Here is a 19,640-nt window from a genome sequence, read left to right as displayed (position 1 = left end):
GATTAACTGTGTAGTGTTCTTCCTCACAGTTCTAAGTATCAGACACAACAATGAATAATCCACAGCTGACTGTCTTTAGCAGGTCAAAGGTCACTGCACACAACAGACAGTGGGAAATATTATAACTCTGATCATTTATCAGCACATATCCATATGTATAAAAACAAAGCTGACACTGTGAGACTTGATCAGAGGTGTGATCATCACAGCAGAGGCCTTTGTGTCAAAGTCACTGAGGATCAAACAGAAACACATGAAGCAGATTTTCCTGTTCTGGCTTTTTATAGCAGATAACCTTCAAAATATTCTGCAGTCCATCAAAAACTGAAGCAAACCATGAATCAACATGTGAACATGAGCTGATGCTGCTGAAGTGAAGCAAAGTTACAGAGGTTTGATTACAGACACAGCTGAGAGTTTGTAATCTGTCATCATTTTAAAAGGTTTACATTTCTTCAGTATATCCACATTTGCAGCTGGTACCTCAACCTCCACTTGTCCAACACAACTGCTGTCCACTGCCTCCATGACATTGTGATTTTGCTGTTGGTCTTCTGTCAGATCTTCATCAATCACTTCTGCACGGGGCACACCTTCAGACTCTGCAGCTGCATAACGAAAGCCTGTAAGATAAAATTAGACATAAGGTAAATGTACACCAATATTCCAATGACAGGTGTGTGATTCATCTGGAAGTTATGTGCGGATTAGTGTACAGTGATAGCAATTTAGTATGTTTTTAGAGGGGGGGGGGGGTTGTTTACCTCCGATGGGTGCTCTTTTTCGCTTCCGTTGCGTACGCCTTGAGTGCCGGTCCGAGTCTGATACAGGTATGTCGTCATGCCCCATGTGCAGTGTTGGTGCCCAGTCTGGATTTGTTACATCCATTTCATATGCTGGTTTGCCTGCAATAATGCCAAATCATAAGCTACTCAGTCGACATGATGTGGTTCTGCAGCATCACACATTAGCATGTTTTATCTCATTATCTATGACCTCAGCACGTTGAAAATAACACTAAAAGCCTTTCAAGAGTGATATGAATTAATTTAGAACTCACCGGAAAGAAAATGCCGTGAGCAAACCAACAAAAAGCTGGGGATTGCAGAGAACTCGATATCCGCTCGTCTCACCGCTGCAATCCAAGCCTGACGTCTTTGTTTAGTAATATCGGATACATGGGATCCCTCACGTTGCCTCCAGGATGGAAAACGATGAAAAGAGAGCCCGTTATCCAGCTTCTTGCCTTCACGATCGTGTGATCTAACGTTGCAACCGCCAACACAACACGTACGATCCATAGCTGAAATGGTATCCTTTGGCTGGCCTACTGTCATGGCGGAAGGGGGCATGGCCCATCTCCCGTGACATCACGCTCCAAAGCCCTATAGGTGGGAAAATGTACCATGTCGACCAATCAAAAATGATATGGAAACATGACATTTGGTTGTTTAGCAAAAGGGGGAAGTTTTAGGAGTGACCGGCAAGAGAGAGCGAGTGAGCGAAAGAGAGAGAGAGTTTTGATACGTGAGAGATTTGTGACGTTTACCGTGTTTGGTCTCAAGTTAGTTTGTTGTCTTGTGTATTTAGTGTGTAGCTGTTGTTTTGTTTTGTGTGTCAGTTCTACTAGTGATCGTCACAGTTGCTGCCTTAAAGCCAACAAAGGCAGATTGCAGTGTAAACGCTGAGTGACACACCTGCTGTCAGACCTGCAGGTTTATCCCTGTGCTGTTCTCATATGTGTTAGAGTGACACAAACTATTGTTTGACACCTGATTGTTCTGTAAATAGTTTGAAATGATTATATGAAAAACGTCTGAGCCTTGGCTGCATTTTTTGGTAAATAGTACCATATAACTTTGTTGTTTGCAAAACGTGTGCGTATTTTTAAAAGTGTACAATCTCTATTTGCATTTCAAGTTATGAAGATGATTCGTTAAACATGTGTGTGGTTTTTACAGTCAAAATATCACTTTCTACTTGTATTTTAAATTTTGTCTGAATTTAGATAAATTGTGCTGATACAGTTGGTCAAAATGAGAAAATAACAGATTGGCAAGATAAACTGTTTTTAAAGGTAAAATATAGAGGCCACATCAAAAGTAGTCAAGAAGGGTTAAAGGCTAAAAGCAAAGTTGTCACCAAGTACTGTTTATATTTGTGTGTATTGCTGCAGCTTTTTTGAGTATTAATTTGGTGCCTTTGTGTGAAATAATGGTATTGTGAGTGATCCATATAGTCACAAAGAATAGCCACTTGTTTCTGTGCTACCAAAGTTCCCCGGCTTTCATTCAAAATGTGTTTATCGTCAGCACCTGCACATTAAACTACTTAAACATTATAAATGTCTTCAAGCTCACACTGAGGCCTGTGGGGTACTATCAGCCACTGAGACAGTACACACATTTATATGTGTTTGTATATGAATATTTCATACTTTAAGACTGCCTGTTTATTTAAGGGAGATGAACAAAATACATTGGAATTGTACAAAATAATATCATGGATGATAAATTAAATAGATTTTAAGTAGATGCTTGTGCATTCTTAAAGTCTTATATGTTGAACTGAACTATGTGATCTGTTCAAAGCCTTAATCTTAATTTGAAGTGAAATGTGCATTTTGAGTTTATACACTATGTATATAAGGCGACCGTTTCCTTTTGCAGTATTTTTGTGTGGTGTACTTTTCTATGTCTTAACAAAAGGGGAACAAAGGTGTTTAAGTTCACCTAGGATGATGTGTTTTAATTTTCACATGGTCTTGCTTGAATTTGACCCTGACAAAGGCGTATGAACTCTGTCAGCTGTTTGGAGTTTCCATTTTCTAAACTTCTACATTCTGAACCTTCTTCAGCTCTGAACAGATGATGAAACACTGAATGATTTCAAGCTCACACTTTGTCTAATAAACTTACATCTTTCATTCTTTATACAGATTGTGGGGCTGTGGTTTGTCAGAGATCAGCTGTGATTATCTGGCAGCAGCACTGAAGTCCAACCCCTCCCATCTGAGAGAGCTGGAGCTGAGCTGGAACGAGCTGCAGGATTCAGGAGTGAAGCATCTGTGTGGTTTCCTGGAGAGTCCAGGATGTGGACTTGAAACTCTGGGGTCAGTCAGCATGTTTTAGTTGTGCTGAGATGAATATGATGTGAAAGTTGTGCTGACACTAAACTGCAGACATCAGGCTGATATTATACTGATCCACACTGAGGATCTTCATGGTAAAGTCTGTTTTCTTCTTCTCTGGTTTAGTCCATTGACTGCAGCAGAACAATGTTCACATTTCAAACCTTCAAAGAAGAAGAAAAATCCTCCACTGGATAATTCACTGTGAAACTCTCCAACTCTTCATTCCACCTTAAAGTCTGTCTGACACTGAAATCCAAAGCAAAATGTGCGTTTGCTTTACAGACAGCAGTCCAACACAAACATACACACATCATCCAAAACACAGTCCAACATCCAAATCTCCTCCACTGCCAGCATGAATGATGGGAAAGAGAAGGAGGAACACTCTGACATTCAGGGTTAGAATGAGTTTCATGAAGCAGACTGTGAAGATCAAAGCTGCATTAGAAAGCTTACATGAATGAATGAGTGGACAGAAGTGGACAGAGATCATCTGAAGCACTTCAAAGGCTTTAAATCAGCACATTTCTCTTTATTCTTTATCAACTCTGTTAGTTTCTCTCAGTTTTCTGTGGAATGAAGCTAACAGCAGGCTAATAAGATACTGACCAATAGGTTTCTATTAAAGGTTGTAATTTGTATATGAAAAAGTGCTTTGGCTCAGCAGGGATCAGCTTACAGGTAGAATACAGCTGCTGGATGGGATTAGCATGTCATAGCTATCTACCAAACTGCTAACTGGGGGATTTCAGGCCATCTATGGATCATTTTTGCTAACTGTTTATTCAGCTTAGGCTCACAGGGCTGCAGCCTGTGCCCTAGCTGTCATAGGGCAAGAGGCGTGGTCCACCTGCACAGGTGAGCAGTCCATCACAGGGCCAACAGAGAGAGACAGAGAAGCACTCTCTCACATCCACACCTACAGCCAATTTAGAAGCACCAATGAACCTAAGCAGCATTTCATTGGACTGTGGGAGAACATCCAACCTCCACAGAAAGGCCAACAAGCTTCAACCTACAACCTTCTTGCTTTAAGGCACTAGTGCGAACCACTTTTCCCCATTTCAGCCCAAATCCTGCATCTTCCTGTTTCTGACTCCAGGCCAGCTCCACTAACACTTTCTCATCAGACACTGCCACCTAGTGGAGGAAGTCTTAGTTCCACTTGAAGCTTCAGATGACAGTTAGTTCCTTTACAAAGAGGTGGAGGTGGTGGGGCCACAGCACCATCATCACTGAGTGCCATAGGACACTTAACCTTTGTTTCCATATGCTGGGAACTTCCTGTTGTTCCAAGGAGGACTGGAAAATGTGTGAAAACCTCCCAGTCAGTTCCTCACAGCACACTTCAATCATTTCCCTCCCACAGCATCAGGACCAGGGCTTTTTCTCTCTTTGGTCCCACTAAGAGATTTCCACACAAACACCTCATCAGTGGGACTCTCAGAGCTACCAGCCCTTTGCTACAATCACAAAGCTCTTCATTGAAATCAATGATATCAAAGCTGGAATCAAATGAGTCCAAGTCTTCTGCTGATTCAGCATCACATTCATCTTTGCTCCTTGTCCTGCATCCCCACCATGGACTTCATTCCTTTCCAAGCCAGCCTTGAGTGTCCTTTATTCAGCTCATCCTCTGCTTTACTTTTACACCTGATTTTAGCTGCTTTATCTCTCTTTCAACAAGTTTCTGTGCCTCAATCTTTTTCTTCTCTCCCTCATAACAAGACAGCTTCTTCTGCCTGAGAACATGTTGGAGTGATTCACTAATCCAGGGCTGCTTATTGGGGAAAATACTTCCTGTTTCCAAAGTAATCCCCATTTTTCCCAGAAAGAAATGCAAGTAGAAATCGATGATCTAAGTGAGAACATGAGCCTTTAACAATAGCAGCAAAATATCTCTCCAATCTCAATACTCCCTCTCTCGACCTCTGGAACACCAGAGGTCACAATACATTGTGTTGGGTCACTCCTCGGCCCACTCAGCTGCTTCCATGTCCATCCATGGCATCATGGACATCGGGGTCACCACTCCCGCTCTGACCCTCTCTAGCCGTCCTCTGGCTCAGCAAATCAGACAACCTCATGTCATCTAAGTGGCCCAGTAATAAACACCAGCTCCCCCTCGAGAACACTCCATGCGTAAGATTAGGTTTTTTCTGCGTCCCTCTCTTGTGGTCCATCATGCCTCGGGCCTCCAGCATCCTCACCCCCCTGTGGTCGCCGAGATCTTGTGTAAAGCAAACCAAACACCTTTTCCTGCACCTCCCTAACTTATCATCTTTGGGACTCTTTAATCAAAAGCCTGATCCTAATTATCTTCTTGACTTATTGACTTGTATTTATATATATTCTTCAACGTTACTCATCATTTTAAAACTCTTAAAACGCTGCTTTCACGTCCCTGCATGCGTTTCCTGTCGCTTGCCTTATCTAATCATCAGCATCCTGTACACAGAACTCTCGCTGCTGCAAGGCCTCCACTCTGACCTAGAATCTCCTTTCACAAGAAAATCATTATAAGCGCCTATTCTACTAAAAGATCCAAAAAAAACAACCACTTTAATCAATTAAGTTTAAACATATAAGCAATTACTCCTGCATACATTTTATCACAGCTAAACGCTGCCTTGAAACAACTCCTGTGTGTTAACACTAACTTCATTTTAAAACTCACATTTCCTATGTTATAGCCTGTTTTTGGTACAGCCTTTTTATTTCATCTTGCTCCTTTGATGTAACAATACCTTCTCATTCTAGTTTATCAGACTTAACCAAAATATATGCTTTCCTTCCTTTGGTCCTTCTCTAAAGCAAGAAACTCCTATTCAGTTCCTCTTTTCTGTCACTTATTACAGGGCCAGCTCAAGTTCAGTTAAACGCTAAATTAATTTGAGGCCTTTTGCCTGGAATCAATACTGTCATGTGTGTTTATGGACTCTATATGTCTGTAAGCGTGTGCAATCCTTCAATAACTCATATCATCCTCACAGTAGATTGGCTAATCATAGCGCTAGCCAAAGGCTCGTGACCCACAAGAGACGAATTGAGCCACAACTCCCTGCAATATGTATAAAAAGTCATTTCTATGTATAAGCTCTCCCCTTTATCCTAAAAATAAATCTATGTAATATCTATATGTGTGTCTTCTATTCATTAATGTAATTGTCAGTTATTTTCTCTCTTTATTTTACCTTCTTTTTGTTTACCTCTTTGTTTGTGACGTGGACATCCCTAAACCATCCTGAGTTCCGGCTTCAATTTCAACCCAATTGTACCCTCTATTCTCGCAGTCGAACTCGTCTGGGCTTCACCTTCCCACTGGCCCCTGTGCCCTTCTCTTAGTGTCCTTTGTTGTCTTGTGATCCCCAGCAAACACAGTCTGTTTCTTCTCTGTTTCTTCTCCGTTGCTCTTTTCAGTATTTTCCTTTTAGATTAAATCCCAGCCTGGCAAAATATCCCATTCAGTGTCTTTAAACAGTTATGTCACACTGTTCTTACCAGCCTGCAGTTCACCGTGCATTTTCCATCACGTGCTTTTCTTCCATGCTGCTGCTGGTATCGTCAGTGTAGTTTCAGTTGCACTGTCTTTTGCCTGCTGTTAATTCTTGAAGTCCACGATGTTCTGTCGGTCTTCATCAGGAGATTAACTGTCCTATGAGCTTCTTCTCAGGATCGGGACAAGTGGGAGGTCAAGCTGTAAAATTTTAAGCCAAAATCTGGCCTGTTTTCCTCCCAATTCTGTTAATCAATGGTTTTGTACTCAAGATTCTAGGTTGAAAGAAGTCCACCTGTATTGACACACTAAAGCATACAATTAATATCCTTTTCATTTCTTTTCTTAAAACCTCCATTTGCTTCATCTGCCTGGAGTTTAACTCGTATGTTTCTCTCTCTGTGTGCTCACTTGTCACAGTCAGTTCCTTTTATGGGCATGCAAAGTTCCTGTCACACACACCATTTCCTGTCAACCTTGCAGCTGCTCAGAACCATATTTTCTGTTTCTATCTCTCCTGTTTTGTTTTTTTTACAGGCTAATAAAACTCTTGTTTTACTAAGTCTTGATCTAAAACAATTCACCCTTATTTCACGCACACACTTCTAAATATACTAAATTCTTTGCGTTTGTCAGATCGTCTCACACACACACCGCCTTTTCTCTCACACTTCCACTTCTGCACTCACTCTACTATCAAAACTTTCATAGTGTTATTATTATTTATTATTTTGTACAAATCACACCCAATCACTCAAAGCCTGCTACTCACAGCATTCACACACTTAAACTGTGACAAGAGTTGAGGAATATACTCACAACACGCTTTCCTAAGAGTATTTCAGACATGCCTTTCATAATCAGAAAGAGCAAGTCAAAGAAAACAATTGAAACCTCTATTAATTCTCACAGCACACACATAGAATAGAAAAAATAAAACACACCAGCATTTATTGCTGATGAGAGGTTACTCCTAAAAGTAATATGTTAGTCTTAAATATATACAGTGCACTCACTATATTTATATATCAAAACTCAGTCAATTACTATACATCCACTACGGCAACTCAAAACTTTATTTATAGCCCTCTAATGAACATAAATGGCGTCTTAAACACACACTCAACAATGTTTGCAGCAGTATTTGTAAAACCAACTGTGGTTTAAACAATTCACTGCTGACTAATTTGCATTTTCACACTCACACACACACAGTCTAAAAATAGCTCCAGCACTGCCTCAGACTCCTTTCACACAGAGATCTCTTATTTTATATTACAAAGACGTCTTATATTTACAACCACTGTCACATCTGTCAGCTTTAGCGCCTAAACAATTTCGACAAATTTAAGTTAACGGTCCAACCGATAAAGTCCAACTTTTTTGTGATCAATTAACCAGTATCTGTCCAACAGTTTCTGGCCTCATCTCTAAAATCCCTAACTCAATTTAAAAGCGTCAACCAACCCAAACTTTGCCTGAAGCTCTATTTTTGGCATTTCACAGCCAAGGCTTACCCCGAAGTTTTAAGTTAAAGTTACACGCCCGAAGTCCAACTTCTGCTGGCCAAAAAAGCGCAGACTACCGTTCCAAACGGTAAGGAGACTCTAACTCCTAGTTATTCTGGAGTGCCCCAAGCTCCACAGTGACCAACTGACTATCCCTCTTCGAGGACAATGCCTAAGCGTCCTTGGCATTGGCAAGCGTTACCTCTGAGCACTGTGCTTCCTATCAGTCCAACTGACGTTCTTGAATAATTTATAATACTTTGGAACAACAGTAAAACAGCCAAAAAAGTGTAAGACTGAAGCAGGTCCAACCTTATAACCAATACGGGCTCCACCCCAAACAATAACCAAATTCCCTAATATACTAAAATCACTCAGCAGTCCAACTGCTTTCCACGGTCCAACCGTATTAAATCCTTTAGCGGTCCAACCGCATTCAATCATTTTTAGCAGTCCAACTGCATTAAATCCTCAGTACTGTCATGAGATTCTCATCAAAATCAAAGCAGACATTCCCCAGTAATTTCAGTGAGTAGACTTTAATTTGTAATGTCCAATTTGGCACACTTTGGAAATAATTCAACAGGTAGTGCCTTACCTTTGGATAAGCGGCTTAGAACAACAATGAGAAAAAGAGAGCTGATTATTAGCTCATCAAAACACAAAACAAAATCACAATGAATTATTGGTTAATTTCATTTAAAATAATTCATTAAGTATTTATGTACAATTCAAATTAGTTAATTACATATTTTGTTGGTTTGTTTTCTATTTTAATTATTTTACTGACACATTTAATGAATTATTTAATGATGTATTTATTTAATTCACGTTGCTACTCCTGGCCCTGCATCGCTGTTCATAAATACATTTTATTTGTCAGCTTCACCCATCAAAGTCAGGGGGCGGGGTTAATGCTGATCAAGTCAACACCATTGCTTTGGTCTGGTGGGCGTTCTTTTAGTGGGCTTTTCTCAATACTAAGTAGGCCTACACACCAGGGTTTGGACATGTGTGGACCCAAACTATACTTTTACCCTTTTTTGTGTGTCACCAAATACACTTTAATATTTTCTAGACAAGAATGTAGTGGCGTAATCTTTAACCTCTTTTGGCTCCAAACAGAAGTGACAGACTTGAGCAGGGTTCATTTAAAGGCTGACAGAAGTGGAGTGGTGACGGGGAGATGTTTGACAGGACAGTGTTTCAGCCTCCACAGGTTCATGTTGTGCTCCATCAGTCAGTGAAGATGAAGTCAGTGCTGATGAGGCTGTAGAGTGTGTGAGGGATGTGAATGAGGATGATGAAGATCTGATGATAGCAGATAAAAACAGGCTGCAGAGACTTTGAGCCATACAGGGCACACAGTGTGTGTACAGAACAGCTGAAATCATTATGGAGGCCTCACTGGAATATGGGAGCATCACAGTACAGCTTCAGTGAAGCATTAAAGTCTCTGATATGAGATGAGAAATGAAGCAGCCAGAGCTTTTTCATGAGTGGAAACCCACTGTGACTGTGAGCTGCTGCTACAGCCTCCAGATTAGCCAGCAGCTCATCCTGCTCAACATGGACCTGTGGTCAGAGTGTGTGCTGGATAATCCGGCCCAGGATGAGGCCAAACTGACATGGGATGAAATGTCTGTCACATAATTGAGCTTAGTGTAGTTTCATTTCTGCACAATTTAAAAACAACCAAAACTTTGTTCTGTCTTTTCTATGTTATACTGTAGACTTTCTTTGATACTGTGTCCAAAAGGAGCAGCTTTTACTTTGAAGGGGAGGCGTCTCTGTTTCCTCTTCAGGTTGGATGATGGAAGCAAATTAGTAGCTGTGTCCCAAAACGTCGGCTGCATCCTCCAGAGGCTGCATTTGAAGGCCGATTACGTCACAGCCAGGCGATGAAGGCTGTCCGTATTTGTCGACTCCTTCAAATGTGCCCGACAAATGCGTCCTTCATTTCCCCGAATTTGAAGGATTCGTCGGGTGTGTCCTTCGTGGCCCACCATATCCCAGAATTCATATCCCAGCCAAATTTCAGCTGCCAACAATGGCGGCAGCTACTAAGTTTTCAAATTACTCTTATTAATCTTTCTGGGTCACAAAATAAACTTTTAACATATTTTCAGGCGAGAAAGTAGCTGTGTAAACTTCAAATATCTGCTTGGTTTATCAAGACATCACATATTTGCAAAAGTGTGCCGACGTTTTCGGAGACGTCTGTTACCCACCCACCCGCTCGCTAGCAAGCCGGGGGGTTCAATGGTCACTCCAGCCGGCGAGAGCAGTGGACGCCCGGCTTCATCGTTTTCAGACCCCTGCTCTTTCGCTACTCAGGTGAAACACGATATATAAGTCACTCGGAGAACTTAAAAATGTAATTGTTTGCCTTTTTTCTGTGTTTTATTTGTTCCGGAGTAAATCGGTTTGGCTGAGATCAAAGTTCCTCCGGGATTTTCACACAGCTGAATAAACGTTAAACAGGAAACTGATTAAACAGAAGTGTGAGACGGTCGAGAATTTACGCCAGTGTCCTGTTATATTTTAGATAGCAAGGAGCAGACGGCCGAGTTTATTAAACTCCACCAACACAGCGGTGACGCAAATCTGAAGGCTAGACCGTCCCATTTCACAGCCTCGCACTTCCAGCCTTTTCGGTCTTTGAAGGACCTGGCCCACGTAGACCGCGAATACCGGGTCCTCTGAAGGATGCAGCCGACGTTTTGGGACAAAGCTAGTGTGCGATGTTCTTTCAGTGTTGCACTTTGTAGACGCTCCCTGAGCACTGGTCTCACAGCCAGCTGCACATAGAGACCAGTGTTGTTAGTCCAGGTCAGAAGATGACTTGTTGGAATGAAAATGAGCTTGTAGTTTGTCTGCTTTAATAATGTGACTGGAAAAAGGTGTTGGACTTCAAATATGTCCATTTCTTTCACACTTCACCTTTAAAAGTGAAGCCTTGTGGTTCCTGGAAGGAAAAACACGACTTTTTCAAGTCTTTGTCCTGTTTTTATGATAAATGTACGACTTTAATGTGAAACATTCAGAGTTTTTTCTCTTGTTGTGTTTGTTTGAAGCTGCTTCCTGTTGGCTTCAGCTGTTTGGAGTTTCCATTTTCTAAACTTCTACATTCTGAACCTTCTTCAGCTCTGAACAGATGATGAAACACTGAATGATTTCAAGCTCACACTTTGTCTAATAAACTTACATCTTTCATTCTTTATACAGATTGAGTCTCTGTGGTTTGTCAGAGATCAGCTGTGATTATCTGGCAGCAGCACTGAAGTCCAACCCCTCCCATCTGAGAGAGCTGGACCTGAGCTCCAACAACAACCTGCAGGATTCAGGAGTGAAGCATCTGTGTGGTTTCCTGGAGAGTCCAGGATGTGGACTTGAAACTCTGGGGTCAGTCAGCATGTTTTAGTTGTGCTGAGATGAATATGATGTGAAAGTTGTGCTGACACTAAACTGCAGACATCAGGCTGATATTATACTGATCCACACTGAGGATCTTCATGGTAAAGTCTGTTTTCTTCTTCTCTGGTTTAGTCCATTGACTGCAGCAGAACAATGTTCACATTTCAAACAGTGAGACTCAACGTATGGCCCGCGGCCCACACGCGGCCTGCCCACCTTTCCTGATTCAGAGAGAGGGGACCCTGATTAACTGTGTAGTGTTCTTCCTCACAGTTCTAAGTATCAGACACAACAATGAATAATCCACAGCTGACTGTCTTTAGCAGGTCAAAGGTCACGGCACACAGCAGACAGTGGGAAATATTATAACTCTGATCATTTATCAGCACATATCCATATGTATAAAAACAAAGCTGACACTGTGAGACTTGATCAGAGGTGTGATCATCACAGCAGAGGCCTTTGTGTCAAAGTCACTGAGGATCAAACAGAAACACATGAAGCAGATTTTCCTGTTCTGGCTTTTTATAGCAGATAACCTTCAAAATATTCTGCAGTCCATCAAAAACTGAAGCAAACCATGAATCAACATGTGAACATGAGCTGATGCTGCTGAAGTGAAGCAAAGTTACAGAGGTTTGATTACAGACACAGCTGAGAGTTTGTAATCTGTCATCATTTTAAAAGGTTTACATTTCTTCAGTATATCCACATTTGCAGCTGCTACCTCAACCTCCACTTGTCCAACACAACTGCTGTCCACTGCCTCCATGACATTGTGATTTTGCTGTTGGTCTTCTGTCAGATCTTCATCAATCACTTCTGCACGGGGCACACCTTCAGACTCTGCAGCTGCATAACGAAAGCCTGTAAGATAAAATTAGACATAAGGTAAATGTACACCAATATTCCAATGACAGGTGTGTGATTCATCTGGAAGTTATGTGCGGATTAGTGTACAGTGATAGCAATTTAGTATGTTTTTAGAGGGGGGGGGGGGGGGTTGTTTACCTCCGATGGGTGCTCTTTTTCGCTTCCGTTGCGTACGCCTTGAGTGCCGGTCCGAGTCTGATACAGGTATGTCGTCATGCCCCATGTGCAGTGTTGGTGCCCAGTCTGGATTTGTTACATCCATTTCATATGCTGGTTTGCCTGCAATAATGCCAAATCATAAGCTACTCAGTCGACATGATGTGGTTCTGCAGCATCACACATTAGCATGTTTTATCTCATTATCTATGACCGCAGCACGTTGAAAATAACACTAAAAGCCTTTCAAGAGTGATATGAATTAATTTAGAACTCACCGGAAAGAAAATGCTGTGAGCAAACCAACAAAAAGCTGGGGATTGCAGAGAACTCGATATCCGCTCGTCTCACCGCTGCAATCCAAGCCTGACGTCTTTGTTTACTAATATCGGATACATGGGATCCCTCACGTTGCCTCCAGGATGGAAAACGATGAAAAGAGAGCCCGTTATCCAGCTTCTTGCCTTCACGATCGTGTGATCTAACGTTGCAACCGACAACACAACACGTACGATCCATAGCTGAAATGGTATCCTTTGGCTGGCCTACTGTCATGGCGGAAGGGGGCATGGCCCATCTCCCGTGACATCACGCTCCAAAGCCCTATAGGTGGGAAAATGTACCATGTCGACCAATCAAAAATGATATGGAAACATGACATTTGGTTGTTTAGCAAAAGGGGGAAGTTTTAGGAGTGACCGGCAAGAGAGAGCGAGTGAGCGAAAGAGAGAGAGAGTTTTGATACGTGAGAGATTTGTGACGTTTACCGTGTTTGGTCTCAAGTTAGTTTGTTGTCTTGTGTATTTAGTGTGTAGCTGTTGTTTTGTTTTGTGTGTCAGTTCTACTAGTGATCGTCACAGTTGCTGCCTTAAAGCCAACAAAGGCAGATTGCAGTGTAAACGCTGAGTGACACACCTGCTGTCAGACCTGCAGGTTTATCCCTGTGCTGTTCTCATATGTGTTAGAGTGACACAAACTATTGTTTGACACCTGATTGTTCTGTAAATAGTTTGAAATGATTATATGAAAAACGTCTGAGCCTTGGCTGCATTTTTTGGTAAATAGTACCATATAACTTTGTTGTTTGCAAAACGTGTGCATATTTTTAAAAATGTACAATCTCTATTTGCATTTCAAGTTATGAAGATGATTCGTTAAACATGTGTGTGGTTTTTACAGTCAAAATATCACTTTCTACTTGTATTTTAAATTTTGTCTGAATTTAGATAAATTGTGCTGATACAGTTGGTCAAAATGAGAAAATAACAGATTGGCAAGATAAACTGTTTTTAAAGGTAAAATATAGAGGCCACATCAAAAGTAGTCAAGAAGGGTTAAAGGCTAAAAGCAAAGTTGTCACCAAGTACTGTTTATATTTGTGTGTATTGCTGCAGCTTTTTTGAGTATTAATTTGGTGCCTTTGTGTGAAATAATGGTATTGTGAGTGATCCATATAGTCACAAAGAATAGCCACTTGTTTCTGTGCTACCAAAGTTCCCCGGCTTTCATTCAAAATGTGTTTATCGTCAGCACCTGCACATTAAACTACTTAAACATTATAAATGTCTTCAAGCTCACACTGAGGCCTGTGGGGTACTATCAGCCACTGAGACAGTACACACATTTATATGTGTTTGTATATGAATATTTCATACTTTAAGACTGCCTGTTTATTTAAGGGAGATGAACAAAATACATTGGAATTGTACAAAATAATATCATGGATGATAAATTAAATAGATTTTAAGTAGATGCTTGTGCATTCTTAAAGTCTTATATGTTGAACTGAACTATGTGATCTGTTCAAAGCCTTAATCTTAATTTGAAGTGAAATGTGCATTTTGAGTTTATACACTATGTATATAAGGCGACCGTTTCCTTTTGCAGTATTTTTGTGTGGTGTACTTTTCTATGTCTTAACAAAAGGGGAACAAAGGTGTTTAAGTTCACCTAGGATGATGTGTTTTAATTTTCACATGGTCTTGCTTGAATTTGACCCTGACAAAGGCGTATGAACTCTGTCAGCTGTTTGGAGTTTCCATTTTCTAAACTTCTACATTCTGAACCTTCTTCAGCTCTGAACAGATGATGAAACACTGAATGATTTCAAGCTCACACTTTGTCTAATAAACTTACATCTTTCATTCTTTATACAGATTGAGGGGCTCTGGTTTGTCAGAGATCAGCTGTGATTATCTGGCAGCAGCACTGAAGTCCAACCCCTCCCATCTGAGACAGCTGGACCTGAGCTCCAACAACAAGCTGCAGGATTCAGGAGTGAAGCATCTGTGTGGTTTCCTGGAGAGTCCAGGATGTGGACTTGAAACTCTGAGGTCAGTCAGCATGTTTTAGTTGTGCTGAGATGAATATGATGTGAAAGTTGTGCTGACACTAAACTGCAGACATCAGGCTGATATTATACTGATCCACACTGAGGATCTTCATGGTAAAGTCTGTTTTCTTCTTCTCTGGTTTAGTCCATTGACTGCAGCAGAACAATGTTTACATTTCAAACCTTCAAAGAAGAAGAAAAATCCTCCACTGGATAATTCACTGTGAAACTCTCCAACTCTTCATTCCACCTTAAAGTCTGTCTGACACTGAAATCCAAAGCAAAATGTGCGTTTGCTTTACAGACAGCAGTCCAACACAAACATACACACATCATCCAAAACACAGTCCAACATCCAAATCTCCTCCACTGCCAGCATGAATGATGGGAAAGAGAAGGAGGAACACTCTGACATTCAGGGTTAGAATGAGTTTCATGAAGCAGACTGTGAAGATCAAAGCTGCATTAGAAAGCTTACATGAATGAATGAGTGGACAGAAGTGGACAGAGATCATCTGAAGCACTTCAAAGGCTTTAAATCAGCACATTTCTCTTTATTCTTTATCAACTCTGTTAGTTTCTCTCAGTTTTCTGTGGAATGAAGCTAACAGCAGGCTAATAAGATGTTGACCAATAGGTTTCTATTAAAGGTTGTAATTTGTATATGAAAAAGTGCTTTGGCTCAGCAGGGATCAGCTTACAGGTAGAATACAGCTGCTGGATGGGATTAGCATGTCATAGCTATCTACCAAACTGCTAACTGGGGGATTTCAGGCCATCTATGGATCATTTTTGCTAACTGTTTATTCAGCTTAGGCTCACAGGGCTGCAGCCTGTGCCCTAGCTGTCATAGGGCAAGAGGCGTGGTCCACCTGCACAGGTGAGCAGTCCATCACAGGGCCAACAGAGAGAGACAGAGAAGCACTCTCTCACATCCACACCTACAGCCAATTTAGAAGCACCAATGAACCTAAGCAGCATTTCATTGGACTGTGGGAGAACATCCAACCTCCACAGAAAGGCCAACAAGCTTCAACCTACAACCTTCTTGCTTTAAGGCACTAGTGCGAACCACTTTTCCCCATTTCAGCCCAAATCCTGCATCTTCCTGTTTCTGACTCCAGGCCAGCTCCACTAACACTTTCTCATCAGACACTGCCACCTAGTGGAGGAAGTCTTAGTTCCATTTGAAGCTTCAGATTACAGTTAGTTCCTTTACAAAGAGGTGGAGGTGGTGGGGCCACAGCACCATCATCACTGAGTGCCATAGGACACTTAACCTTTGTTTCCATATGCTGGGAACTTCCTGTTGTTCCAAGGAGGACTGGAAAATGTGTGAAAATCTCCCAGTCAGTTCCTCACAGCACACTTCAATCATTTCCCTCCCACAGCATCAGGACCAGGGCTTTTTCTCTCTTTGGTCCCACTAAGAGATTTCCACACAAACACCTCATCAGTGGGACTCTCAGAGCTACCAGCCCTTTGCTACAATCACAAAGCTCTTCATTGAAATCAATGATATCAAAGCTGGAATCAAATGAGTCCAAGTCTTCTGCTGATTCAGCATCACATTCATCTTTGCTCCTTGTTCTGCATCCCCACCATGGACTTCATTCCTTTCCAAGCCAGCCTTGAGTGTCCTTTATTCAGCTCATCCTCTGCTTTACTTTTACACCTGATTTTAGCTGCTTTATCTCTCTTTCAACAAGTTTCTGTGCCTCAATCTTTTTCTTCTCTCCCTCATAACAAGACAGCTTCTTCTGCCTGAGAACATGTTGGAGTGATTTACTAATCCAGGGCTGCTTATTGGGAAAATACTTCCTGTTTCCAAAGTAATCCCCATTTTTCCCAGAAAGAAATGTAAGTAGAAATCGATGATCTCAGTGAGAACATGAGCCTTTAAAAAGTCCCAGTGGGTGCAGTCAAAGCAGTCCCTCAGTCCCAGTATATAGTCTTTGGTCCAGACTGGAACAACTGTGTGCCCAGTTTGAGCTCTCTTCAGTGCTGTGACCTGACAGACCCAGAGGGGCCATCACATCACATTTAGAAGCTCCCCTAATGGAGCCACAACACATGTCCAACACTTAGTCTGTCTTGTTGGACCAACTGGAAGAAATGATTCAAGGACTTAGTCACAGAACAGAGATTCAAATCTCCAAAATCCAACTGGCTGCATCAGGACATATAGTCTGAAACTCTGCACAGTTTCCTGTTTGAAGCTGCTTCCTGTTGGCTTCAGCTGTTTGGAGTTTCTATTTTCTAAACTTCTACATTCTGAACCTTCTTCAGCTCTGAACAGATGATGACACTTTGTCTAATAAACTTACATCTTTCATTCTTTATACAGATTGATGAGCTGTGGTTTGTCAAAGATCAGCTGTGATTATCTGGCAGCAGCGCTGAAGTCCAACCCCTCCCATCTGAGACAGCTGCACCTGTACGGAAACAACCTGAAGGATCCAGATGTGAAGCAGCTGTCTGATCTTCAGCAGAGTCCAGACTACAGACTGGAGACTCTGGGGTCAGTAGAGTGATGGAGTGAGTGGGTGGTGCTGTCAGCAGTATTGTACTAAACACAGTCAGTATGAAACAAAGATCCAGTGTTTCCTGTAAAGCTGCAGCTTCTCAGTGAAGCTGTGAGAGGAGAATGGTGACAGGCTTCAGGATTGGACACAAACACTTCCTGTTTCTGACCTTTATGGTCACCATAGTAACAGCTGACACGCTCTGATCAAACACTGTCAACAGCCAATCAGCTCTCTGAACAAAGCAGCACGCAGACCAATGACTGCATTCATTTCCAAGTTTAAAGCAGTGAAGAACACAGTCTGTAGGTGAGGAAGAATTTAGTGAGAGCAGATGTTTGGATGGAATTCCTCCAGTTAACAGCTGGAACCGTCCATCTGGATTGTTGGGCTTGTTGTTGGGGTTCCTACAGAGCTCAGAGTGGACACACCAAGGTTCTTCTAATGAATGAAAGTCCAAACTCAAACTAGGAGGGAAAAACATTTTCATCAACTTCAATAAAAATCCAAAGATTAGAAAAAGTGAAGCAACAATGAGTCCTAGTACAGTCCCAGCACTGAAGTCCCTGCTGCTCTTTATACTGGATGTGCTGCATCACTGACTGACAGCTGATGAAGAGTCTCTGGAAACACTCGTTTATCTCCTCTGCTCTTCCTTCTTCTCTCTGCAGGTGGAGGCTATGATGGTAAACAGGACGGTGTGTGTGCTGAGAGAGGAGGAGCTGTGTCCTGATGATCCAGAGAGGTTGAAGCAGCAGCAGCTTGTGTGTAGAGACGCTCTGACTGGGCCATGTTACTGGGAGGTGGAGAGGAGAGCTTCATCCAGCAGTGACTGACAGAGGAATGAGAAGAAGTGCAGATGACTGTCAGTGCTGCAGAGTGAACTGCTCTGAGAACAGCTCCACTGTCAGACACAATGTAGAGTCCAGCATCATCCCTGTGTGTCCCTCTGGATCTGACAGAGGATCATCAGTGTATCTGGACTGCTCTGCTGCTGCTCTGTCCTTCTACAGTCTCTGCACAGTCTCTGTCTGACTCTGGCTTCAGACCCTCCTGGATCAAACTCACCTGGAAAGACTTTCAAACATCACTCAATAGATTTGAATACAGAATATATTTGATATATACTGTAGATGTACTGTAGAGTTGCAGTTTGTCACTTGTAAATACAGTCTGTGAGCAGCTGTGAGCTGAAAGATCTTTCTAGAAACACGAAATGTTTTCACTCTTCTGTTGCTTTTTCATATATTTCCACAACATTAATATTGATCCCACCTGTCTCACCTGTTTCATGCTTTTATACATAATAACAGGACACGTGTGATCTGAGCGCTGCTGTGGTTGCTGTGCTGCACGTCTTCATTTAGATAACAGAGACATCTAGTGGTTCAGAGGGAGAACTGCAGGAGGTGGAGCTGTGTTTTAGCATGGAAAACTTTTTATCTTTTAGGCGCAGATACAAATATGACAAGTATCAGTGTGAGATACAAAAGGTCACATCAGTCAGCAGAGGGAACAGTGATCACACAGCAATGTAAGAATAGAAACATAACAGTGAATCTGGACATGTATACAGATGGAAGCAAACAAACAGGATGTAACACTACGTTAAAGCCACAAATGTGAAGAAAACAAACACAAAGGAAAATATATTTGAGCTCAGGAATCCAAATCAGATGCTTTAGAGCAGGGGTCGGCAACCCTGGGCACGCGTGTCACAGCTGCCACGTGAAGGGTTAACTGATGGCACGACCATAGCTGGACTGGCCATCGGGCATACCGATGATGATTTTTCATTTTTAATGGGCCGATGATGTTTTTTAATTTTTTTGTAACGGTATAAACGATGGAAGGTGGTGGATTGGCCGGATGCTGGTCGATGTGTAAAAATAAGTCAGTTGTTTGGTGGTGGCTATGGCGGAGCTTCCACAGAGGCAGCAGGTGGATGAGGGAAAGGGGAGGCAGGAGGAGCAGAGACCCGAGGCGGCTGCCGGTCCGAGTGTCAGGTGAACTGAACTTCAGGTAAGAAGTTATGACCTGCAGTCTATCTGGGTCAGATATAAACCAAGTTTAGGTGGAGTTTATTTTCCTTGTGCTGACTTTTTACAGTCAGTTATAATAACTCCCACTCAGAGGAGACCAGAGATCACATTAACATGTGTGTCTCTGTATTAAGAAACATGACATATTAGCCCAGTTT

The 19,640-nt window shown here is 41.9% G+C and overlaps 1 protein-coding gene across 1 annotated transcript in view; it reads left to right on the top strand.

Annotated features, from left to right (window-relative positions):
- LOC308393807 (uncharacterized protein) overlaps positions 1-18,517 on the top strand; it is an 810,936-nt gene extending 792,419 nt beyond the window's left edge. Inside the window, exons 22-25 of the mRNA XM_080877817.1 lie at positions 2,939-3,112; positions 11,366-11,542; positions 17,263-17,436; positions 18,112-18,517. Coding sequence (XP_080733943.1) covers positions 2,939-3,112; positions 11,366-11,542; positions 17,263-17,436; positions 18,112-18,124 — 538 coding nt within the window. The 3' untranslated portion in view covers positions 18,125-18,517. The remainder of the gene's footprint in view (positions 1-2,938; positions 3,113-11,365; positions 11,543-17,262; positions 17,437-18,111) is intronic.
- The last annotated feature ends 1,123 nt before the right edge of the window (positions 18,518-19,640 follow it).

The sequence above is a fragment of the Rhamphochromis sp. 'chilingali' genome (genome assembly GCF_963969265.1).
Source record: "Rhamphochromis sp. 'chilingali' genome assembly, chromosome: 1".
Taxonomy (NCBI): Eukaryota; Metazoa; Chordata; class Actinopteri; order Cichliformes; family Cichlidae; genus Rhamphochromis; species Rhamphochromis sp. 'chilingali'.
This window is presented reverse-complemented; position numbering and strand designations above follow the sequence as displayed.